At 49.1% G+C, this 25,794-nt stretch overlaps 1 protein-coding gene across 2 annotated transcripts; it reads left to right on the top strand.

Annotated features, from left to right (window-relative positions):
- Positions 1-6,854: 6,854 nt before the first annotated feature.
- LOC142296080 (perilipin-2-like) lies at positions 6,855-25,379 on the top strand. Of its 2 annotated transcripts, none has more exons than XM_075339309.1 (7): positions 6,855-6,897; positions 10,233-10,428; positions 21,213-21,295; positions 21,729-21,981; positions 22,447-22,631; positions 24,602-24,736; positions 24,814-25,379. In XM_075339309.1, exons 1-7 carry the CDS (start codon positions 6,865-6,867, stop codon positions 25,180-25,182), a joined length of 1,254 nt encoding a protein of 417 aa, XP_075195424.1. In that variant the 5' UTR covers positions 6,855-6,864; the 3' UTR covers positions 25,183-25,379. The 2 variants fall into 2 exon arrangements, with proteins under 2 accessions (XP_075195424.1, XP_075195415.1); XM_075339300.1 differs by having other exon boundaries at positions 24,811-25,379.
- The last annotated feature ends 415 nt before the right edge of the window (positions 25,380-25,794 follow it).

Genomic DNA, 25,794 nt, shown 5'->3' with positions numbered 1-25,794 from the left:
GCGATCTCCCCCTGTTGGTACGCTCCCTGTACTGCGATCTCCCCCTGTTGGTACGCTCCCTGTACTGCGATCTCCCCCTGTTGGTACGCTCCCTGTACTGCGATCTCCCCCTGTTGGTACGCTCCCTGTACTGCGATCTCCCCCTGTTGGTAAGCTCCCTGTACTGCGATCTCCCCCTGTTGGTACGCTCCCTGTACTGCGATCTCCCCCTGTTGGTACGCTCCCTGTACTGCGATCTCCCCCTGTTGGTACGCTCCCTGTACTGCGATCTCCCCCTGTTGGTAAGCTCCCTGTACTGCGATCTCCCCCTGTTGGTAAGCTCCCTGTACTGCGATCTCCCCCTGTTGGTAAGCTCCCTGTACTGCGATCTCCCCCTGTTGGTACGCTCCCTGTACTGCGATCTCCCCCTGTTGGTACGCTCCCTGTACTGCGATCTCCCCCTGTTGGTAAGCCCCCTGTACTGCGATCTCCCCCTGTTGGTACGCTCCCTGTACTGCGATCTCCCCCTGTTGGTAAGCCCCCTGTACTGCGATCTCCCCCTGTTGGTAAGCTCCCTGTACTGCGATCTCCCCCTGTTGGTAAGCTCCCTGTACTTCGCTCTCCCCCTGTTGGTAAGCCCCCTGTACTGCTAGCCAGTGCTGTTGTGGGTCTCTATGGCTCACTGTTTTTCTAGCCTGTGATTATCTGACTCTGGTCAGTACACTGCTGTAAGTAAAGGCTGGTAGGTGTTTCATGTATAAGCTTGGTTCTAGCACTCAGCACTTTGTATATCAGGGAGACAGTATATGAATTACCCTACATGTGGCCCCACATGGGGATTATTCGCCCGTCATTGTCACATCCTGTCCTGTGTTTTATTATATTCTATACTCCATGGACCTTGTGTCTAATAAAACTTTTTATGTGCACTATAGCGTTTATTATCGCTAATTATTGACCATGGGATATACAGATACTTAGGCAAATGTAAAGACTTCTGTTTCTTCTTATTTGTGCATACCTATTGAAGTTGCTGCCTTTCACTCCTAATGAAGCCCATATACACTGCTCTGTTTTCCTTAATCTTGGTGTGCTGCAGGTAGTCCAGCATATTCATGAGCTCTGTATAACTGCAAGATCTACAGCAGAGAAAATGACAGCAAACAGCTCAGTAAGTGACACATTGCTGGAATCAGTCAATGCTTTAAAGGGGTTTTCTCACATTGGAAGCTTACCCCCTATCCTTGGGATGGGGAATAACTTTCCAATCGCTGGGGGTCCGACTACCGTGGCCCCGAGTTTTTCCGAGAACCAGAACATGCAGACAGAATGGATTCCGGGAGTAAAATATTTCTGCAGCACACCAAGTAGTCCTGAAATGATAACTACTGCTGATTAAACAGTGATTTTATCAAAACTACACTAAGCAGCCCAGTAAGTGACAACACTGGAATCAGGATCTCTGCCCCTACATTATGCTGCTCTCAAATTAGGTGGCAAAAACCTGGTGACAGACTCATAATTCTCCTCACTAAAGAGTAACCACCCTAAGTAAGCCCAAGGCTGTGCCCAAGAATAAATAACTGCCCATCACTGAGCTCACAGCACAAAGAATGACCTCACACCGTGTCACTTATAGTATACAGCCTCCACATTCTCACCTATAACATTTCCACTACACTGCCCCCTCAAATGAAAACCCCCACTGTCCTCACCACTGAATTATACCCTCCAGACCTTCCTCACTTATGAACTATGACCCCCACTGTCCCCACCTCTCCATGCAGCCCCCACTTCACTGCCCCCCTCATGCTGTCCACACTCTATAATAAACCTTAAGCTTCGCATTCTGTATACCGAGCCCTCCCAGGGTCCTAACTGAGCGCTCCCCGTGCTGCTCCTTCTCCATATCAAGCCCCCTCCATACCAAGCCCACCATGGTTCCCCTTCCATACCGAGCACCCCCCATGCTTCCCCATTCTCCATACCATGCCTCTCATTCTCAATACTGCAACTCCCATTTGCTATACTGTCCACCACCCTCATTTTCCCTCCCCCACCCCCCCATTTTCCCATTCTGCTCCATCCCCCATGCTGCGCCCCCACATCATGCTCCATCCTCCATGTTGCACCCCCACATGGTGCTTCATCCCCCCATCCTCCATGTTGCACCCCCACATCATGCTTCATCCCCCCATCCTCCATCTTGCACCCCCACATCATGCTTCATCCCCCCATCCTCCATGTTGCACCCCCACATCATGCTTCATCCCCCCATCCTCCATGTTGCACCCCCACATCATGCTTCATCCCCCCATCCTCCATGTTGTGCCCCCACATCATGCTTCGTGCCCCCCCATCCTCCATGTTGTGCCCCCACATCATGCTTTGTGCCCCCCATCCTCCATGTTGTGCCGCCACATCATGCTTCATCCCCCATCCTCCATGTTGTGCCGCCACATCATGCTTCATCCCCCCATCCTCCATGTTGTGCCCCCACATCATGCTTTATCCCCCCCATCCTCCATGTTGTGCCCCCACATCATGCTTCATCCCCCCCATCCTCCATGTTGTGCCCCCACATCATGCTTCATCCCCCCCATCCTCCATGTTGTGCCCCCACATCATGCTTCACCCCCCTATCCTCCATGTTGCGCCCCCACATCATGTTCCATCCCCTCATCCTCCATGTTGCGCCCCAACATCATGTTCCATCCCCCCATCCTCCATGTTGCGCCCCCACATCATGTTCCATCCCCCCATCCTCCATGTTGCGCCCCCACATCATGTTCCATCCCCTCATCCTCCATGTTGCGCCCCCACATCATGTTCCATCCCCTCATCCTTTATGTTGCGCGCCCCCCCGGGTTGCTTGTTCGGCACGGTCTTCAGCTGTACAGCGCTTACCTGCTCCAGGCTGCATCTCCCGTTCTCCACGGTGGCGGTGGCAGGATCTGACATCTTGCTCGGCGGCGGTTCCATCTCCCGTCCTCCTCTGCGCGGCGCTGCCTCACGCTGCTGTGACCTCTGCACAGTGAGCGCACGGCAGCACGTCGGGGCGGGGAGCTGATTCCAGCTCCTCTGACCCCGGAAGTGCCGGCACGCTCACAGTTTCATTTATAGTCGCGTGTTATAGACGCGACTATAAATGACTGCGGCGCCCCCTCCCTCCTCCAAAAAGGCGCCGGATTTAATAAAGAGTTTGGAGGAGGGAGGAAGATTTATTTTAAAAAAAAATAAAATTAAAGTTTTGGTCTGGGCGCTGCCCCTCTGGAAGGCGCCGCCCCAGGCACGTGCCCTCAAGTGCCTAATGGCAAATACGGCCCTGTGTGTATGTATCTGTGCATGTGTATGTGTGGATGGGGCCCACTGAGATTCTTTCGCCCAGGGCCCAGAAACACCTGGAGCCGGCCCTGCCAGACCCCACTCCCACTATCCCCACAATAACTGCCCTGTGTATGGGGCTCTAATGCCCTGTGTGCAGGGAGAAGTGATACATACATTACACCAGACCCCACTCCCATTCTCCCCACAATAACTGCCCTGTGTATGGGGCTCTAATGCCCTGTGTGCAGGGAGAAGTGATACATACATTACACCAGACCCCACTCCCATTCTCCCCACAATAACTGCCCTGTGTATGGGGCTCTAATGTCCTGTGTGCAGGGAGAAGTGATACATACATTACACCAGACCCCACTCCCATTATCCCCACAATAACTGCCCTGTGTATGGGCTCTAATGCCCTGTGTGCAGGGAGAAGTGATACATACATTACACCAGAGCCCACTCCCACTATCCCCACAATAACTGCCCTGTGTATGGGGCTCTAATGCCCTGTGTGCAGGGAGAAGTGATACATACATTACACCAGACCCCACTCCCATTATCCCCACAATAACTGCCATGTGTATGGGGCTCTAATGCCCTGTTTGCAGGGAGAAGTGATACATACATTACACCAGACCCCACTCCCATTCTCCCCACAATAACTGCCCTGTGTATGGGGCTCTAATGCCCTGTGTGCAGGGAGAAGTGATACATACATTACACCAGACCCCACTCCCATTCTCCCCACAATAACTGCCCTGTGTATGGGGCTATAATGTCCTGTGTGCAGGGAGAAGTGATACATACATTACACCAGACCCCACTCCCACTATCCCCACAATAACTGCCGTGTGTATGGGGCTCTAATGCCCTGTGTGCAGGGAGAAGTGATACATACATTACACCAGACCCCACTCCCATTATCCCCACAATAACTGCCCTGTGTATGGGCTCTAATGCCCTGTGTGCAGGGAGAAGTGATACATACATTACACCAGACCCCACTCCCATTATCCCCACAATAACTGCCATGTGTATGGGGCTCTAATGCCCTGTTTGCAGGGAGAAGTGATACATACATTACACCAGACCCCACTCCCATTCTCCCCACAATAACTGCCCTGTGTATGGGGCTCTAATGCCCTGTGTGCAGGGAGAAGTGATACATACATTACACCAGACCCCACTCCCATTCTCCCCACAATAACTGCCCTGTGTATGGGGCTCTAATGTCCTGTGTGCAGGGAGAAGTGATACATACATTACACCAGACCCCACTCCCATTATCCCCACAATAACTGCCCTGTGTATGGGCTCTAATGCCCTGTGTGCAGGGAGAAGTGATACATACATTACACCAGAGCCCACTCCCACTATCCCCACAATAACTGCCCTGTGTATGGGGCTCTAATGCCCTGTGTGCAGGGAGAAGTGATACATACATTACACCAGACCCCACTCCCATTATCCCCACAATAACTGCCATGTGTATGGGGCTCTAATGCCCTGTTTGCAGGGAGAAGTGATACATACATTACACCAGACCCCACTCCCATTCTCCCCACAATAACTGCCCTGTGTATGGGGCTCTAATGCCCTGTGTGCAGGGAGAAGTGATACATACATTACACCAGACCCCACTCCCATTCTCCCCACAATAACTGCCCTGTGTATGGGGCTATAATGTCCTGTGTGCAGGGAGAAGTGATACATACATTACACCAGACCCCACTCCCACTATCCCCACAATAACTGCCGTGTGTATGGGGCTCTAATGCCCTGTGTGCAGGGAGAAGTGATACATACATTACACCAGACCCCACTCCCATTATCCCCACAATAACTGCCCTGTGTATGGGCTCTAATGCCCTGTGTGCAGGGAGAAGTGATACATACATTACACCAGACCCCACTCCCATTCTCCCCACAATAACTGCCCTGTGTATGGGCTCTAATGCCCTGTGTGCAGGGAGAAGTGATACATACATTACACCAGACCCCACTCCCATTCTCCCCACAATAACTGCCCTGTGTATGGGCTCTAATGCCCTGTGTGCAGGGAGAAGTGATACATACATTACACCAGACCCCACTCCCACTATCCCCACAATAACTGCCGTGTGTATGGGCTCTAATGCCCTGTGTGCAGGGAGAAGTGATACATACATTACACCAGACCCCACTCCCATTCTCCCCACAATAACTGCCCTGTGTATGGGGCTCTAATGCCCTGTGTGCAGGGAGAAGTGATACATACATTACACCAGACCCCACTCCCATTCTCCCCACAATAACTGCCCTGTGTATGGGGCTCTAATGCCCTGTGTGCAGGGAGAAGTGATACATACATTACACCAGACCCCACTCCCATTCTCCCCACAATAACTGCCCTGTGTATGGGGCTCTAATGCCCTGTGTGCAGGGAGAAGTGATACATACATTACACCAGACCCCACTCCCATTCTCCCCACAATAACTGCCCTGTGTATGGGGCTCTAATGTCCTGTGTGCAGGGAGAAGTGATACATACATTACACCAGACCCCACTCCCACTATCCCCACAATAACTGCCATGTGTATGGGGCTCTAATGCCCTGTGTGCAGGGAGAAGTGATACATACATTACACCAGACCCCACTCCCATTATCCCCACAATAACTGCCCTGTGTATGGGCTCTAATGCCCTGTGTGCAGGGAGAAGTGATACATACATTACACCAGACCCCACTCCCACTATCCCCACAATAACTGCCCTGTGTATGGGCTCTAATGCCCTGTGTGCAGGGAGAAGTGATACATACATTACACCAGAGCCCACTCCCATTATCCCCACAATAACTGCCCTGTGTATGGGCTCTAATGCCCTGTGTGCAGGGAGAAGTGATACATACATTACACCAGACCCCACTCCCATTATCCCCACAATAACTGCCCTGTGTATGGGCTCTAATGCCCTGTGTGCAGGGAGAAGTGATACATACATTACACCAGACCCCACTCCCACTATCCCCACAATAACTGCCCTGTGTATGGGCTCTAATGCCCTGTGTGCAGGGAGAAGTGATACATACATTACACCAGACCCCACTCCCACTATCCCCACAATAACTGCCCTGTGTATGGGGCTCTAATGCCCTGTGTGCAGGGAGAAGTGATACATATATTACACCAGACCCCACTCCCACTATCCCCACAATAACTGCCGTGTGTACAGGCTCCTCCAGCACATAACACGCCCCCGTTACCGGCCTCACCACACAACTGTCAGTCACACCGTGACCCCTGCACGCCGCGCACAGCCGCCCTCAGTCAGGAGAGCAGACTGTGACGTCACCAGTCAGCTGACTGCAGGGAGCCTCCGGAGACCGCGCATAGTCAGGTGGGCGTGGTTATCCGTCTATAAGTGCGCAGACGCCCGAGGAGTGCTCATTCCTCTCTGGCAGTTTGTGTGAGTTGTTGGTGGCAGTGCGCGCCTGTGGTGGTTTTGGTGCTGATGTAGTGAGGTTTTTACTTGTTTTCTTGAATTTATTTTTTTGTAGGTATTTCCCTAGTGACATGGCTGAGACAATGGAGCAGCAGCAGCAGCAGGTAATGTTTCCACCCTGGTATATATTGGGCATGGAGGGAGCAGATGTAGTGGAGCTTATAGTCTGCCCCTTACTGTGGGGTCTGAGCCCCTCACTATTAGTGCAGCAGTAGGTGGCTCCTCAGTGCCCCTGGTATATGCCCTGTGGGAGGCTCTCTGGTATCTGCCATCTGCTGGTGCCAGGCTGTGTAGTGCCCCAGGTGCACAGGATCTGCTGGCAGTGCCCACCTCAGGTCGGGTTTGGTGCAGGTCTCCAGGTGTTGGTGCTTCCATGTGAGGATTATGGCCAGGACTGTTCTGTAGCGCTGTGTGGAGCTGTAGAGCAGTACATGATCTGATCACTGATGGAAATGGCTGTGCTCCTATGGGTGTCTTCCTATACCTGCAGTCTGTGCTGTGGTCAGTGCTGGCATTGAGCAGGTGCTGCAGTGAGTGCGGCTCATCAGCTTTAACCCCTTAGTGAGGGTCCTGAATTCTTTATTTTCAGAGATGATCTAATGCATATGTGATGCATGTAAAGGGATCTGTCAGCAGGCTCTCACCCCCGTAATGTGCATGTAGATTCCAGAAATCAAGCTCAGCACAACCTTTACATGGCCAGTCTTTGAGAAATCAGTGTTTTTAATTCATGTGAAAATGAGGTTGGGGATCTGACACCTGTCACTCCAGCTCTGCCACCGCTTACTACTTCATTGAGAGCTCCATTGCCTGAGGTTACCCAGCATAGAGGCTCATTCTAGCAAGAGGTGGTGCTGGGTGAGGAATAGAGCTGGAATGGCAAAGGCATGAAGGCTACCATAACCCTTCAGCCTTATTTGCATATGAAAGTGAGGCTTATTTAGAAATGGACAGACTCCTAATGTGAGGGGTCTTCTGGATTTGTCTCTGAAAGCTGCATGGGCATGTAAACAGATTAGTTGGTTTTGAAGTCTGGATTTCTCCACTTTTCTCTAATGGCTCATTTAGACAAGGTGGTCTTCATGACATATTTAGAAGTGTCTGATAAACCATTATCTGTGCGTATTATGATTGACAGCACATCTCTAGTTGCCTACATGCTGATTGTTTAATAGAGATGAGCAGACCCATGCACATTTGGGTTTGTCTAATATGGAATGAGAAGTTATATCTGGAAACGAAACCTGACCCAAGACAACAAACCCCATAGAAGTAAATGGGGATAAGACTTTCTGTGCTGTAAAATGGTTGGAGTAAGGGCTAGGTGGCTGCTAAGGGGTTAAGAGCAGTGTGCCCACGTGTGCGTATTGCATGCAGTTACGCTGCGTTCTGCACTGCAGCGTAACTGTGCAGGGGATGCAGGACACATGCAATCTTTGTGCATAATCCATGCCCACGTTGTGTTTTAGAACGCAGCGATTTGCATGCTGCCAAATCACTGCGTTCTAAAAAGCAACATGTCACTACTTTTGTGCGCTTTGCATGCTGTCTCCATTCTGTCTATAGGGAGAGGCAGCATCCAGAGCGCACGAATTCTGCAGTCGGCAAAGTTTCAGAACGGAGCTTTTCAGCTGCGCTCTGAAGCGGACGTTGCAGTGCAGAGCGCACAAACGTGGGCACAGCCTTATACATATTTCCTGGAAGATTACACTGCAGTCACACTTCTCCTGGCCTGCTCATTAAGCTTCATGAATATTCACTTTTCCCCTGCCCACTGTGTGCCAGTGTCTGCAGACTGCTAGATATGCCCCCCTTCTTTTAGTATCTGATTTATTGTATGGTAGTGTAAAATAACGTAATGAATGGCATGTGGTTTTGCCATATTTTTGATTACCAGCAGGGGTAAAACTAGCTGCAGCCTCCAGGGGACTGCTTTCACACTGTTTTTCTAACATGCCCCAATGCCTCATAAATGTTTTTTTGCTGCGAAAGCAGATCCTGTTTTGCAAAGAAACGCATGTTATTTTCCAGGATCCTGTCACTTGAAGTTTATGGGCGGGCATTGAAGTCATGTCATCGGGAGTGAGGGGAACTGAATGTGATGGACTGGGAGCCGGCATCTGACAACTGCAGTAAGCTGTAACCAAGGTTAACATCGGGTAACTAAGAAGCGCTTTGCTTGGTTACCTGATATTTATCTTGGTTACGAGCGTCCACTGCTCTAAGGAGGGGGGAGGGGGAGAGAGGGACTGATCACGCCAGGCTGGTTTCTGGGCATGCTCAAGCAGGATCCTGTATCAGCATGCCAGCGTTCACATGCGTTTGCGTGCTGTTTAGTCAGGATCCAGAGATTTGCAGTATTTGGACGCAGCTCAAAAATGCTACAAGTAGCGTTTTTGGAAAGTTAAACTGGAAGTTGCTGGATCCTCACTATAACGCACGCAAATGCATGTGGACGCGAGTCCATTGCAAATGCACTGAAGTGAAAACATATTTGCACTGGATCTGTTTTTGCGGGTGGGGGGGATAATTTCAGGACGCATGTTAAAAAGACGTAGTGTGAAAGCAGCCTTACTGTGGCTGTTTATGAAAAATAAAGATCCACCCAATTTATTTAAATTAAAAAAGTGCTGTATTTCTTTTTATATTCTTTTTTTTTTTAACCAATCCATGGTAAAGCTGACTGCTGGTTATTCAGTTTCAGAAGGTCTGTGGATATTGCCCCATAACAGCCTAAAAATACTAACCTGCAGCCAACCCAGACATGGCACATTCATTAGATGTAACACAACTCATCCTGATGTAGTCCCATGACCGGACTGCTCTGGTGCTTTGTCCTGCAATCCAGCAATGGTTCAGCTCAGTTAATTGAGCAGCAGGCAGCCCTCAGTTGAACCCTGTCTGATTGCAGGACACGGCTGCACAGCAATCCCCAGTGTGAACTCCAATGATCAGACTGCTGTCCACAGTTAAGTAATCTGGCAGTGGATTCATCAGTGGTCACTTGGTATCATGGGAACCTGGCTGTGACATCCAGTGCACAATCCCAAGAGATGGTTCCCCCTCTCCCCAAACCTGTCTGATCTGTTACCTTCAGTCCATATGCTTTACCCTGTTAGTGGCCTCCAGGTCCCGCACTCCTGTGATCCAGCATAATTAGAGGTTTTATTCTTGAGGAGGGGATGGATGCGGCAATGGAAATTGGGTAAGATTGTTATTGGTAAGCATTTATTGCTATAGAAGTAATGCCTTTTCCTAGGTGCATCTTTAGGATCCAGTGATCATTGCAGCATGCCATGTTGTTGTAAAATGGAGACTAAACTGATTAGTCTGACCCTGGGGATTTAATATAGTTCATGGAAGAATTAATTTTAATGAAATTTATTTTGAATGGAATTACCAGACTGTACAAGTGATTTGTTCTTTTTTTCTTGTGTAGAATGTGGTGGTAAGGTTGATAAACCTCCCATTTGTGAGCTCTACATATGACATGGTGTCCTCCACCTACGTGACCACTAAAGACAACCATCCCTACCTGAAGTCTGTATGTGACGTTGCAGAGAAAAGTGTGAAGAGCATCACTTCTGTGGCCATCACCAGCGCCATGCCAATCCTGCAGAAACTCGAGCCTCAAAGTAGGTTTAGCGTCTCGATGGTGGTCACTGTCAAACATGTCATTCTGTGGTAATCTGCACACCGAATGCTTGGTGGGTTGCTGCAAGGCAACTTGTCCTGAAGATCAGCAAATTCATCTGCAAGTGGAGTACTGAAATGTACAAATCTGTATTTTCTCTAGTCCCTTCCACGACAGCATAGGAGGTTGTCTCTCCACGCCCTAATTGGGACAGGAAGTTCAAGAGGTTTAAAAGGACCCTCCCACCTCCCACAGCCAGTGTCTTTCCTGTCCCCATGGGGCATGGAGAGGTTTTGTTTTTCTCCTATGCTGTGGTGGCCGGCGAACTACAGTATATTTTTTTTTTTTTTTTTTTTTGTTTTCTTCTTCCCCTGTACCTTAAGCCGGACAGCATCGGTCGGGCCTCACCGCTCCTCCCTTGCTGTTCCCTCACGCTGTGGGGGACCGCTGCTCCAGTCTTCCGGATCCTCCTGAGGGGTGATGCAGGCTGTTGAGCTCCCCGGCCGGCGTCCTCCCTGAGCCGCCGGCCGCTTCCCGCATGCACGCTGCCGGAGCGATCCGGAAGTGCTCCCGGGGGCGGGACTTCCGGTCTTGCGGACTTCCGGTCGAGCGCTTCCGGTTTTGCGGAGGCAGCGTGGAGGCACGCCGACGGTGACACGGCCTGCCCAGGACCGGATGCGGGAGGCGGGGAACATGCACCGTCACTGGGGGGGCAGGCCCTTTTGCATAAGGGCTGCCACGAAGACATCAGATCATGGTAAGCAACCGTGCTCCCTGTCATGTCTTCCGCTGCAGCAGCCTCTGCAGCACCCAGTGTGCCCCCTGCTACTGTGAGTATGGAGGGGAATGGTCCCTCGGACATAGGTCTCATCAGGTGATTTATGGCTCTATGGTCTGTGTTTTCCAGGAGGACAAGGCCACCAAGGAAACTGACAGAAATGAAAAGTCAGAGAAGCCTGAGAAGTCAGAGAAAGCTGACAAGTCCGATAAGCCTGATAGACCTGACAGAGTGGAAAAAATTAAAAAATGTCCTATTTGTATAAAAAAGCTCCCTGCAGTATGGGATAAAAAGCTTTGCCAGCAATGTACGGACCAGATTATTAGGGCCGAACAACCATCTCTGATAGATGAGTTGCGGTCCATGATGAAACAGGAGATTAGGGCCTCTCTGGCCTCCCTTCCTGCTCCTGGCCCTGCTCCTGGCCCTGCTCCTGGCCCTGCTCCTGGACCCTCTCCTCCAAAAAAGAGGAGACTCCAGTCGACCCCATCTGATCAGGAGGACGCTGATTCCACCTCTGAGGGTCCTGATGAAGGATTTCCATCAGGGGGGTCTGACCAGTCCTTGCTATTTCACTCAGAAGAGTTGGGGGATCTTATTGGGGCAGTTCGGAGCACTATGGGTTTAGAGGAAGTGCAGTCTCTTCCTTCTATCCAGGACGAAATGTTTGCTGGCCTGAAGTCAGTCAAACAGTTGGGATTCCCAGTTCATGCCAATGTTTTGGATATTGTCTCTCAGGAATGGGAATTTCCTGAGAGGCGGGTACGGAGTGACCTTAGACGCCGGTTTCCTCTGGAACCTTCGGGACTACATTGGGAGGTCCCAAGAGTAGACGTTCAGGTGGCTAGGGTAGCTAAGCAAACGGCTCTTCCCTTTGAGGATACTTCCCAACTGAAGGATCAGATGGATAGGAAGGTAGAGGGCCTGATGAAGCGGTCCTGGGAGGCATCGTCTTCCTCTATTCAAGCCAACATTGCCTCCACCTGCGTATCCAGGTCCCTAATTAGGTGGTTAGACCAGTTGGAGGCTCATATTTCCCAAGGGACCCCTGGGGAGGAATTACTGGAATCCCTTCCCTTGCTTAGGAAGGCTACCTGTTTTCTGGCAGATACCTCGGTGGAATCTGTCCGCCTGGCAGCCAGGACCTCGGTGCTTTCTAACTCTGCCCGACGTGCCCTCTGGCTTAAGGCCTGGAGCGGAGACTCCACCTCCAAAATGAGGCTTTGTTCACTTCCGTTTAAAGGGGATTTAGTGTTTGGGCCTGCCCTGGATGATATCCTGGACAAGGCGACCGATCGTAAGGCCTTGCCCGATCCTAGACCTAACAGGAAGCGGTCCTTTCGTCCCTCGATGCCTCAGGCCTCCCAGCCCAGAGGGAAAGGGAAGGCTGGCAGGTGGAGCTATCCCAAAGGTAGAGGGAGAAACATCCTCATCCCTCCCCATCAGCAACGTCCTCAGCAGGACAAACAGTGACTCGTCCCGGGTGGGGGGAAGACTCTCAGCGTTTCTTCCTCAGTGGCAGTCCATAACCACCTGCCAATGGGTTCTGAAGATCATCTCGGACGGTCTTCTCATAGAATTCCTTTCCCCCCCTCTTCCGGGTCTCCGAGTCACTGCGCTGGCGTCACAGGGTTCACAGGCTCTGTTGTACACAAAGATTATAGAGCTAGTGCACTCGGGGGTAGTTTCCCCAGTCCCGAGTTAGGAAGAAGGGGTAGGACACTACTCCCGTCTCTTCCTGGTCAAGAAGCCATCCGGCGACGTCCGTATAATTATCAATTTAAAACGTCTAAACCGTCAGGTCAGGTACCGGCGGTTCAAGATGGAGTCAGTGAAATCAGCTATTCCCCTGATAGGTCTACACCATCAGATGGCCTCTATAGATCTGAAAGACGCCTACTTCCATGTACCCGTCCATCCGGGACACAGGCAATACCTCAGGTTTGCGGTGCTTCACGGGGAGGAAGTACTTCATTTCCAATTCAATGTACTTCCCTTCGGGATCTCCTCAGCTCCAAGGATCTTTTCCAAGATCATGGCAGAGGTGGTCGCCTTCATGAGATTGCAGGGTATCTGTCTGGTTCCATATTTGGACGACTTTCTTCTCATGGCTCCATCTGCTCCAACCCTCCGGAGCCATGTGGAAAGGTCTTTGGGAATCCTTCGGTCTCTGGGATGGATTCCCAATCTCAAAAAATCAGTTAACCCCCTCCTCCACTCGGCAGTTTCTCGGAGTGCTGCTGGACTCCGACAGACAGGCATCTTTTCTCCCAGAGGGCCACAGGATAGCTCTGTTAGCCAAAATATCAAAGCTCCACAGGCAGGCTCGCCCGACGCTTCGAGCGGCTATGTCAGCTCTGGGTTCCATGACATCCTGCATTCCTTCAGTCAGGTGGGCTCAGGCCCATTCTCGGTGTCTCCAGGATCATATCCTGGCACATTGGGACAGACTCCCGTCATCCCTAAACAGACGGTTTCGCCTCTCGGAGTCCGTCTCCTCATCCCTTCTCTGGTGGCTGAGTCCCGCCAACCTGCGGGTGGGGGTTGCCTGGACTCAGAAACCCCTGGTTACACTGACCACAGATGCCAGCCTACGAGGATGGGGGGCAATGGTGGCAAATTCCCCATTTCAAGGGGTCTGGAGTCCTTACGTCAGCTCCCAATCATCCAACTACCGGGAGCTCAGGGCAGTCAGGGAAGCCCTCCTTGCGGCTCAGGACCTCGTCCGGGACTCTCACGTCCTGGTATATTCAGACAATGTCACAACAGTGGCACATCTCCGCCATCAGGGCAGTACACGCTCAGGCGCCCTGAAGTCGGTATCCTCCCGAATCTTTCAATGGGCAGAACAATCTCTGCTCTCCCTTTCTGCGGTCCATCTGAAGGGCTCCCTCAATCTTCAGGCGGATTTCCTGAGTCGTCGGGATGTTCATCCAGGGGAATGGAGCCTGGATCAGGCGGTGTTCTGCTCTCTAGTGGCAAGGTGGGGTGCACCAGAGGTAGACCTCTTTGCCTCGGCAGGGAATCGCAAGGTCGCAACATATTTCTCCCTGAACCCAAGGGACGGGGCGTTAGGGGTAGACGCTTTCTGCCACAGATGGTCCTTTCGCCTCGTTTACGCATTCCCCCCTCTTCCTCTTCTCGCACGGGCCCTGAGGAAGATCAGAGACGAGGGGGTCCCAACCATACTGGTAGCCCCTCTGTGGCCCCGGAGGAGTTGGTACAGCCTGGTCATGACGCTAGGAATCGACGGCCCAGTCCTCTTAGGTTCGGACCCCAGCTTACTGTCACAGGGTCCGATTTTCCATCCGGCTCCCCAGAAACTCAACTTGGCTGCCTGGCTTCTGAGGCCCGGGCACTGAAGGCCCAAGGGCTTTCTGACAAAGTTGTGGCTACACTACAGAAGAACCGTAAACCTGTGACTAATAGTATATACAACAAAATCTGGAAGAGATTTTCCTCCTGGTGTGGTTCTCGGCCTCCTGACCCTCTTCGACCAAATATTGCGCAGATTCTGGACTTTCTCCAGAGTGGGTTAGACTTAGGTCTTAGGCCTAGCACCCTGAAAGTTCAGGTGTCAGCTCTCAGTGCAGTCTTTGACACGGCTCTGGCAGATCATCGTTGGATCCGTCGGTTCTTTGTGTCCGCTAGTAGACTCTGTCCACGTCAGAGGGTCCTGACGCCTCGCTGGGATCTCAATACGGTCCTTACAGGTCTATCTCAGTCTCCGTTTGAACCTCTGTGCTCTTGTAACATTCGTTCCCTTTCTCACAAGACTGCCTTTCTTGTGGCTATTACATCAGCTCGCAGAGTCGGCGAACTTCAGGCTTTGTCTGTTAGGGAACCTTACCTGACCATCAGGGATGACAGCATTGTTTTTCAGCTGGACCCTTCCTTCCTTCCCAAGGTGGTTTCGGATTTTCACCGTTCGCAGTCCATCGTCCTGCCTTCCTTCTGTCAGAATCCTCGGACTCCGGGTGAGGAAGTGTTTCATTCTTTGGATGTCCGTCGGATAGTGTTGCACTACCTAGAGGTTACTGCTTCTTGGCGCCTTGATTCTAATCTGTTCATCCAGCCCTTTGGCCGCAATAAGGGCAAAAAGGTGGCTAAGAGTACCGTCGCCAACTGGATTGTGCGGGCAATTAGAGATGCCTACCTCGCTCAGCATCTCTCTCCACCTACTGGATTCACGGCGCACTCCACCAGGGCTACCTCTGCCTCCTGGGCCGAACGGGCAGGGGCCTCCCCTGAGCAGATCTGCAAGGCGGTTACGTGGTCTTCGCTCCATACTTTCACGAAGCATTATCGGTTGGATCTGGATTCCAACAGGGATTTGGCCTTTGGCAGGAGGGTCCTGCAGGCTGTGGTCCCCCCCTAGGTATCAATTCTTTGGTATTCCTCCTATGCTGTCGTGGAAGGGACTAGAGAAATAAGAATTATTCTTACCGATAATTCGGTTTCTAGGACCTTCCACGACAGCAGGTAATTCCCTCCCCTATGTATTCATATATTCCTGAATGTGTAGTACTTCTCATATGCTATGGATTCTTTGTAAGACACTGGCTGTGGGAGGTGGGAGGGTCCTTTTAAACCTCTTGAACTTCCTGTCCCAATTAGGGCGTGGAGAGACAACCTCCTATGCTGTCGTGGAAGGTCCTAGAAACCGAATTATCGGTAAGAATAATTCTTATTTCCAGAATGCAGACTTGTGGGTTGTTTGGTGTTTGTTTTTTTTTCAGCCTTTATGATGCAGAGCCATAGTCTACTTTCCAATCCTCACTGCTTCTAGTAACCCTGAGCCTTTCACAGAAATGGGATTTCCTGCTGATGTCCAGGATGGTTCAGTGCAGCCAAGGTTATGGTGCATTTTCTTGGACTTTTGAGCGCTTGCACAGAACCCTTTTGGCCCTCATCAGAGCTGTCAGGCGGATAGTGGTTCATTGAGCATTGTGGGTGCAAGACATTAAGGCTACATGCTCACACTGCATTATTTTACCAGTTTTGATACCAAAATTGCATGCATTTCCTTCCCCAGTATGGTCTGAGACTTCATTTTTACTGTGGCTATATTTGCAGTTTTTTTCTATTACATTATTGTGATGACCTCAGAAGCTGCATGTTTCTTTACATTTTGTAGCAGAGTTTCTAATTAGTGATGGGAGGACTTGCAGATCAATCCCCTGCTGACTCGGTGGGCAGTGATTGATCCCTGCATCTGGCCAGTTGCCTTTTCCTAGTCTATTGGGACCAGAATCTGGCACAAAGGGGTAGGAGCAAATCTTTATACTTGCCTTGTCACCGGTGCAGCTGTAAGCTCCCACAGTCACTCATTCACTTCCAAGCCACTCATTACCTATTTTGAATATGCCTTCTTTCCCCACCCACCAGCATCTGATTGGTTGCAGGCAGACATGTGCACGCGCACACAGTGATAGCATGTCTGATGCTTCCAATCAGATGCTGGTGAGCAGGTATATATTGTACCGTAAAATTTCATAGGGGCCTCACCATATTATGATACTAAGCACAGCCTACAGCGGCTGTCAGCCCCAGCCATGAGCTTATCTTGGCTGTGTAGCAAAAGAGGAGGAAACACATGCTGCTTTTATGTACAAAAGTAGGTAGAAAAGTGTACAGTTCCCTGATAAAGCCAGACAGCTGGGAGCTGGGTTTCTCAGGCTGAGAAGACTCATGCTTGTGGTGCACCATTCCTCAGCCAAAAAGAAGAAAAGGCAGCCGGCAGCTGCCCAGGATTGCTGCATTCATTAGATGTTACAATCCTGCCACTTTACCTGGCTCTTCCTAATTGGTGTGGTGGCAATTGGGCTAACGGGCTTAATTACAGCCCACAGCTGCCACGAAGCCCTAGATCAGTAATGTGAGGCATCTCAGACCCCCTCCATCAGTAATCTGTTATCAAAAGAAGCCCCCCAAAATCCTTATTTTGAAATGAAATGCACCTACTGGTAACTCAGTTTCCAGTATTCTCTCATGACAGCACTACAGGGGGTAATCCCCTTGACCTATACAGGGACAGGATCAGAGGTTAAAAGACCCCCTCCACCCTCCAGTGTCTTTTTCTAGTACTTGCAGAGGGGGGGATACACTATTTATACCAACAAATACAGTTTATTTTGCCAAGGAGTTACTAAGAGGATGGAAGTAAGGGTGTTATCCTGAGGGACTAATGGAAACTGAATTACCAGTAGGTGTAATTCCCATTTTCCAGATCGTTCCACAGGAGCAATACCAAATGGCTCAGGGGGGTACAGAAGCCTTAAAGTGGTGGTTCACCCTTATCTTTTTTTAACTTTTCACTATCAATGTAAATTCTTATTGTAGGTCTATTTTCACTTCCTGCAGAGTAGTGCTACACAGGTGAGTATATTTTATCGCAGAGCACAGTGTGCATCTGCAGAGCAGTGTGTTTTCCCTGGCTGTGCAGAGATGGAGCTGCTGCTGTCATTGATGTGATTTCTCTGTGCTTCGATAACATGCAGAGACAGGGAAGATGGCAGGGAGGCGTTTGGGTGGAGTGCTGAGTGGGTGTGATAGATGCAGTCCTACAGGCCACTGCAAAGGATCATGGAAGTTGTGGGAACTGAACCCAGGAAGTCAGGAGAGATATTAACCCCATCAGCTGGAGCCAACAATGAGGATGTGCTGCTAGAGAACAATAAAAGGTAATAGTGTTAAAATAACGTGTGGAAAGGAACATAAGATTTCTGAGAAAAAAAGTGTTGTTTACTGGACAACTCCTTTTAGGACCCAAGTCCCAGGCAAGAACTTGGTTAGATATAGTAACCAATTTGTAAACTCCAGAAATCTGGATAGTATGATCAATCTGAAACAATATGCACTGCATACAAAGGTTTCTCATTGAGAAGTAACATGCCTGTTTTAGGATCCAGAACACCCAGAAATTGCCAAGCCTGTTCCACCAGAGGTCACATTCTGGCCCCAGAAGTCCAAGGACTGTGCCTTGGGTAATGATGGACCCGCCATACAGTAACCTAGTCCTATCCTGAGCTGGTATAAAAAAACAAACCCTCTACCACCTGGGGCAGACTGCCTAACTAGGAATGGACTATACTCCATTAGTGTATAATTGTCACTAGTGTAGACATATACACAGCCTTCAATGGTGACCAGGGAACATCTAGAGGAACGAGGGTCTCTTTAAATCCCAGAGTGATTCTTCATTTGAGAGCAGGGAGACCCTAGATTTTCTTGTGAGACCAGTGAGCCTGAGGTAGACTATGGAGCTCTCTGCCACCAGATGAGGTGTCCTCTTGGTTATCACAATTTGATTAATAAATACCAAATGCAGCCTTTCTTTATCTTGCTTGATCAATATGCATCCACCCAACGCATTTCATTAGTTACTCATCAGGGGAGTCTTAAAGAGATGCTCTGCATTCTGTCAGTATCTTTGTTCCTGACAGGGCATAGATTAGGATATTAAAATGCATATTAATCAAGCAATATAAAAGGCTGCATTTGGTATTAATCAAATTGTGATAACAAAGCGGAAGCCTCAGCTTATATTTTTTTTTTTTTTTTTTTTTTTTTTGTACCCAGTTTATCATGGTAAGACCTTTACTTTTTCTTTGCCGGGACCCATTTAATGTGAAGGGTGGGATCCTGGGCTACTATAAAAAGGTCTGTGGTTCTACAATTGTCCTATTGCGCTAAATCCAATTTTCTCTAGAAGGCGATTCCTTTGTGAAAAATGTGACTTGTTAGCACTGGACTGCTTGGCAGGGAGGGTGGGCTCGGGGGAATCTCCATTCTTATAGCAAGTGATGGCTGAGGGACCTTTCTTAAAGGTGTTGGCCCTTGCAGGGCTGCAATCAGGGCATTACTACTGTGCCTGGTGTAGGGGGCCCGGACAGGCCCAGGGTAAATACTTATTTTTATTAAGCCCCCGGCAGGATGGGCCCCTCCTTCACCAGGCCCCAGTCACAGTTGCCCGGTGGTGTCACTTCACCTTCTTATGACTATAATCACTATTTGCATGTGACAGGGCGGAGAATGCAAATTGGCCATCTGGTGGAGTGGAGGCAGTCATTGGAGCAGGGCGCCGGCACATCATTGCTGGACCTTGCAGCAGTGTGGTGATGTCATCACTCTGCGACCTCATTACCCTCCTGCATGTAACGGCGGCAGAGGTGGCTAGGATGCGGCAGCCAGCGGGACAGGTAAGCGCTGTGAGCTGAAGACATTCGCCAGGGTGTGTGAGGTGGCCCGCCCGCTCATCTCAGACCGGGGGGGGGCCCACTGCTCTCAGCCTGGGGTAGGGGCGCTGATCCCAGACAGGTTCAGGTGATCTCAGACTGGGGGGGGCCTCCCAACCCCTGCCTTACCTCAGCTAGATGCATGGGAGGGCGCTGAATTGCATCAAGGGCAGGTGAGTATAATGTGACTCATTTATGTGCTGTCTGTATGTGTTGTGTAAGATGTGTCCTGCATAGTGTGCAATATGTAGCTGTGGGTGGACGTATATAGCTTAATCTATGGCTGAGGCTATGGCTGAGTGTTATTGCAAAAGTAGCAGTGAGGCTAGGAAGTTTGAGTGGTGGAGGCGGAGCTGGGGGTTGAGCCTGGGCAGAGTCCCAAGGGGGCCCGAAAATTTTGCCAGTATGGGACTCCTAGTGGCGGCCCTGGTCCCTTGGTAGCTTGACAAGGCTGAGACCCCTGAGCCTGTAATCCTTTAATCTGGTTAAATTTGCACCATGCTAGGAGCACCTGTCATGCAACTCTCCTGAAGGGACAGGATAAACACTGGAGGTAGGGAGGGGCATTTTAATCTCAAGTTGGTGTGCAGTCATGGAACATGACTGCCTACTGAGTTTTAGGCAGACTGAGCCTTGCGATCAGCTGTGACATCACTCTGGTTAGCTACAGCTGGAGGTTCTCACTGCCTTCCACCTGTGACCACAGGTAACCTGACCTCTGGGGACCTCAATTAACTCAAGTGAGATCACTGAAGTCACCTGAGGTAAAGTTAACCAACCAAAGTCTTTTTAGTTTTTATTTCTTCTCACTTACAGATTAGTAATGTGGGAGTGAGGTCTCAGCTGCCTCCTATTACTAATTTGAGTCTTGGTGGCAGCTGTGAGCTGACATCACCCCTGAACCCCCCCCCCCCCCCCCCTTAAACTGCAATCTCAGGGCAATCAGCAAGAGCCAGGTAAAGTACCAGCAATCCTGGGCAGCTGTAGGATTTGTAGCCTCGGCGGAGCCCAAAAAGCATGACTCTCCCTAGCCTGAGCATACCAGCCCCTAGATGCTGGGCTCTTGGGTATCAATATTGGAGGGACTGCACATGTGTTTGGATTTTTTTGTCTTTTAAATGCAGTTTTCTGTTTTGAAACACAGGAAAGATAAGCACATGGCTAGGAGTTGTAGCCATAAGCTTTCTGTGCTAGGGGGGACCCTATGTTTTTACTGTGCAATAGACCTGGTCAGTAACTGCAAGTGTCAGTCACTAAGTGTGTGTGTGGGTTTCTGACTGCAACCACAGCAGTGGGCAGGGGAAGCGGTGCATATGTAAATGAAGGTTATGAGTAGCCCCAGAAGTGAATGAGGCCACGGGAGCAGTTACAGCCACACCAGTGACTTGGTTAGTATAGCATACTCATAATTTTGATTTCTATTTTTGAGTCCCAGTCTGCATTTTGTAATCACAGGCTTCATTTTTTTTTTTTTTTGGTCACCACACAGATTCAGCATGTGTACATCGCCTAAATTCAAATAGAATATCTTCTCGGCATATTTCCCAGGAGATGCCACACAAATTCCAAATTTGCCTGATTCACTCACCTTTATTCTTCACACTAGAAACATAAACAAGGCCTGTATCATGGAAGGGCTGTATCTTGTAACCTACAGTCCATTCTCTCCTAGCATCAGAAGTATGCATAGCACCTTGCCAGTATTTGCCAGAACTCTGCTGGCATCAATATGTAGATGTAACTTTTTTCTTTTCCCCTCTCCCTTCCCAGTTGCTCTGGCAAACAATATTGCCTGCGTTGGACTTGATAAAATTGAAGAAAGGTTGCCTATTCTGTATCAGTCTTCTGAAAAGGTAAGCTACTGAAGTCATGTAGAGCCTTAAAGAAGGTGTCCACTACTTAAACAACCCCCATCTCAGTCCCCTTGTTTGCTCACATAAATAAATGTGCCTATACTCTTCTCCAGGCTCCACATGATGACCCACTTGCCCCATTACCAATCTCCACTGGCGTCCTTCTCCCCACCTTTGGACATTTTTGAGCAGGAAGTCAGCACAGCGCTCACATCCTGCTGAAATGTCCAGTTGGGGAGATACTGGGTGCTTATTGGTCGCGGGTCCCGCATGTCATGTGGGCCCTGGGAATGTGGCTTGACATCTCTGCAACTTCACCAATGGGGTATAGGCTTATTTTTACAGGGGCAATCTTAGTGGACAACCCCCCCCCCCCCACCCCCCTTAAACTTTACCTACTGTCATATTAGAGGTGTCATCTTGTACATTTTAGGTTGTGGCTAATGCCTCAGAAGCAGTTGTTGGTGCCAGAGATGCTGTTATCCATAGTATCACAGGAGTAGTGGATAAAACCAAGGGAGCTGTTCAGGAGAGTGTGGAGATGTCTAAGGCTGTTGTAAATGGCAGCATTAATACTGTTCTGGGAAGCCGTGTAGTGCAGATCATAAGCGACCGTGTGGACTCTGCACTAACTAGGTCTGAATATCTTCTGGAACAATACCTGCCACAAACAGATGAAGAGCTAGGTAAGCGAAACCTAGCAAGCCAATGGTGACCCAGCCTGGGAAACTTGCCTACCTTTGTGGACAGGGTACGTGAGAGTTGTTGGTTTCAGGCCAAAAAAACTAGCCTGACTAAAGGGTAATTTCCATTTTTATAAATGGGCACAAAGTTTTATTTCTTGTGACCTTTGAAAGGCTGGTCTGTCACTGAATGCCAATTTAACCAACTTCCCAACTAAAATGCCCTAGATTTGGCTAATATCTTACTGCATTTCTGGTGATGTCTAAAATGTGATATCACAGGAGGCTGCCTCAGCTTCATGCAGCTTCTCTCACCATATTAATCTTTTAAAGGGGTGCTTTGGTTTGTCATCCCCCCCCCCCCCCTCCATCTTTGTAATCACAATCTTAATGTTTCTGCATTTTGTTCATCCAGCTAATGTACCCAGCTAAGCTGTTAATATATGGGCATTACAAATTTCTTTATAGCGAAGGACACAGCTGAAACACAAGGCATTGAGATGTCCCAAGATAAGCCTGGCTACTACATGCGCCTGGGATCCCTCTCTACTAAGGCCCGCAAGCGTGCTTATCAACAGGCCCTGACCAGTGTGAAGGATGCCAAATGCAGGAGTCAGGAAGCCATTGCTCAGCTCCAGAACACCATTGACCTGGTTAGTACATGTAATTCAAATGTACTGAGAAATCATCTACATTAAGGCTACGCTCCATTGCTGCTACATGGAATAGAATCATAAAATTTGTGTACTTGGTACTCATATTCATGGTAGCCCATCAGCCACAAGGTGACCTTTTCTGGTACAACCTAGAGCCAATAATCAAATGACTCAGATTAAAGGTCTACAAATGGTTTAATGTACTTGTCCTACAAAAGTACACTTGAATCAACAGATCTTGGCATAAGGGCCAATTGAATGTTTTAACATGATCCTGTGGTATCTCAATTGTGGTGTAGCATCCAATCATGGCTATATCTGCCCATTGCAGAGTGTTCCAGTTCATGGTCTGCACAGCTCTCAGCCCTGGGGCAGTGGGAGAGGTGCAAGGTGCCCATAACTGACAACAGCTGGGTCTTGTAGATGCTGCTTTCTGAACATCTAATAACTTCTTACCAGTCTGTCACCTCTCCAGTTCTGAGCTCCTCAATGTCCGTGATAGCCAAGCTCAGGACTGAGGCAGAAACTCTCCTATGGTCTGTTTAGTCTGTGCACTCAGTGACTTGTGCTTCTCCCACCCAGTACTCTACATTAAAAGACCGCCACTACAGAATATTGCAACAGCGCACTTTAAAAGGTTTCAGTGCAGGTTTATTATCAAATTGCAGAATTTAACGTTCCAAGATGAAACAAGTTAAATGTTTACTGTGGGCATCCCTCCCCTTTTTTAAATGGGATTCAGCATTCATTGAAACCTTTGACTAAGCATTGCTATCAGCCCAATGTAGAGAAGTCTTAACAAAAACCCTCTCCACCAGTGCTTCTGTATTCTGTACAAGGGGTGATTCATAAAAGGATGGTGCAAATATTAAAGGCCTCTACTCTTGCATCTTTTGAATTGCCCCACTTGTACACACAGCAGCTTGTATCTATTCACACTTGCCTTTTTCTGCTAAAAGGTGCCGTGTGGTTTGTTTTTACTTGTAATTTGACACTTCTTGAGTTTAACAAATTGATTCTTATCTGGAAAACTTTGCAGATTAGAGATCTTGCACTATAATGTAACCAAAAACCAGTCCTAAATTTTCAATGTATAGGTTAGCTTTCATATGAAGAATGCTGTCTGGCTGAATCTTGCAGATCAGCTTAAGAGATTGCAGTTGTTCCTAAGGAGATCCCCTCTGTAATGGGAAATTCCTCACTGAATATGGTTTTGTTTTTAACACTATGAATTTTGATAATGGTTCAGGGCGTCCTTGCTTGCCGGTCAGTGATGAGGGCAATCTGACCTGTTGTCCAGAGCTCCAGGCTCCGGGAGGCCTGTGGTCAGATTGCCCTCATCACACGCTGCATGCTGGGCAGGGAACAGGACAGATCCTGTAGCGCCACACAGTGTAAGAGCGGAACGCAGGAATCTCTCCTCTGTACCCTGCCCGACACTTTTCTATGACACGCACGCGCCCTGATATCATCAGTACGGCGTGCGGGTGTCAGTTGAAAAGTTCCCGCCCGGCATGAGAAGAAGCTGAAGCGGCGGGGCCTGTACGGAGAGAAGCAGCGGCTCCTAGGAGTACAGCATCGGCGCAGCCTGGGCATGTGAAAGAGAAGCTGCTCAGCGGGGGACTTGTACAGAGGTGCCTGAGGAGGGGACAAAAAGAGGTGAGTGGTTATTAGTAACCTGTGAAGACAATGGGGGGGAAGGGGGGTAACTGACAAATATTTGGGGTGTAGGATATGAGAATGTAGTTTTACAGGTGTGGTATATGGGGGGGGGGGCAGGTGTTGTGTAGTTTTATAGGGGTGTAGTATAATACAGGTGAGTGCTATTGATTTCTGAAATTTGACAAACACTTGCCTGACAAGCATAATAATCTTGGTTCTGGCTCTGATATTGAGGATATTTCAGGGTACCTGAATAAGCCAAATGTAGTGCATATAATCTCACCTGCTTATATACAACTTTTCAGATTGAATATGCAAGAAAGAACATGAATAATGCAAATCAGAAGATCCATGATGCTCAGGAGAACATATACAACAAGTGGGTGGAGTGGACAAAAGGCTCCAGAGAAGATGCTGGTGGAGAAACTGAGGGTGCAGAGGTAATGACATTCCCTTGAGTCTTATGCTAGGCATCATCTGTGTACTGGAAACATAACATTTCTTCTCCTTTCAGCAGATTGAATCTCGCACACTGGCTATTGCCCGGCATCTTGCTAATCACCTGCAAAGCACATGTCTGTCTCTGGTCTCCAGTGTCCAAGGTCTTCAGCAAAACCTTCAGAACAAGGCTCAAAGTATTAGTGCCATGGCTGCAGATATCTATCAAAACTTCCACTCTGCCTCTTCCTTCAGAGACATGTCTGACAGCCTCTTAACCGCCACTAAGGACAAGATTACACAAATAAAGGATGGTATGGATGAGATGATAACCTACTTTATAAATAACACTCCACTAAATTGGCTGGTAGGTCACTTCACTCCAGAACTGGCTGGTAGCCAAGATAAGGAGGAAGAAATTGATGATGGAGGCTCAGACAAAAAGTAAAACCCACCTGAACTGTCAAACATCACTGACTTGTCATTTGTTTTCCATCTCCTTGCTTTCCCCTTAATCAGAGGGCCAGTATCTGGCAACAGACCATGGAAGATGTGAAGGGGGTTGGCGGTCATTGACCTTTGTCTTTATTTTTGTCTTCACAAATCCAGCTTAACTGTAACCAGCATCACTAATGTATAACCCCCAGTATGTAACTGTTTTAATGCACTTTTGTATGTTAATAAAATACTGCATTGACTTGTCTGTCAGATGTGTATAAACTTCACAACCATAGTTGATGGGTAAAATCTGTGGTCTGAAGGCAAGCTTTAAACTTCCAGATTACTCCATGGAATCTTTAGAATTCACCTCTTTTGAAGGGAGGAGCTAGAGGCACACTGACAATGCAAGTTCTTCTAAGACCCCACTGGCAGTGCTTCATAGAACTTCACAATCACCAGCTACAATTTCTGTAATGGGAGAATCTGAAAGCTGGCTCTAATGCAGGGACCATTTGTTGCAGTTACAGCCATCACTTACTATAGATGGAGCGGTGACTGAAGCAGTGCTGTTTCCACCCCTATGCCTGACATTATTCCCCCTCAGGAGTGGTTTTTTTTT

The sequence above is a fragment of the Anomaloglossus baeobatrachus genome, chromosome 1, assembly GCF_048569485.1.
Source record: "Anomaloglossus baeobatrachus isolate aAnoBae1 chromosome 1, aAnoBae1.hap1, whole genome shotgun sequence".
Classification (NCBI taxonomy): Eukaryota; Metazoa; Chordata; class Amphibia; order Anura; family Aromobatidae; genus Anomaloglossus; species Anomaloglossus baeobatrachus.
This window is presented reverse-complemented; position numbering and strand designations above follow the sequence as displayed.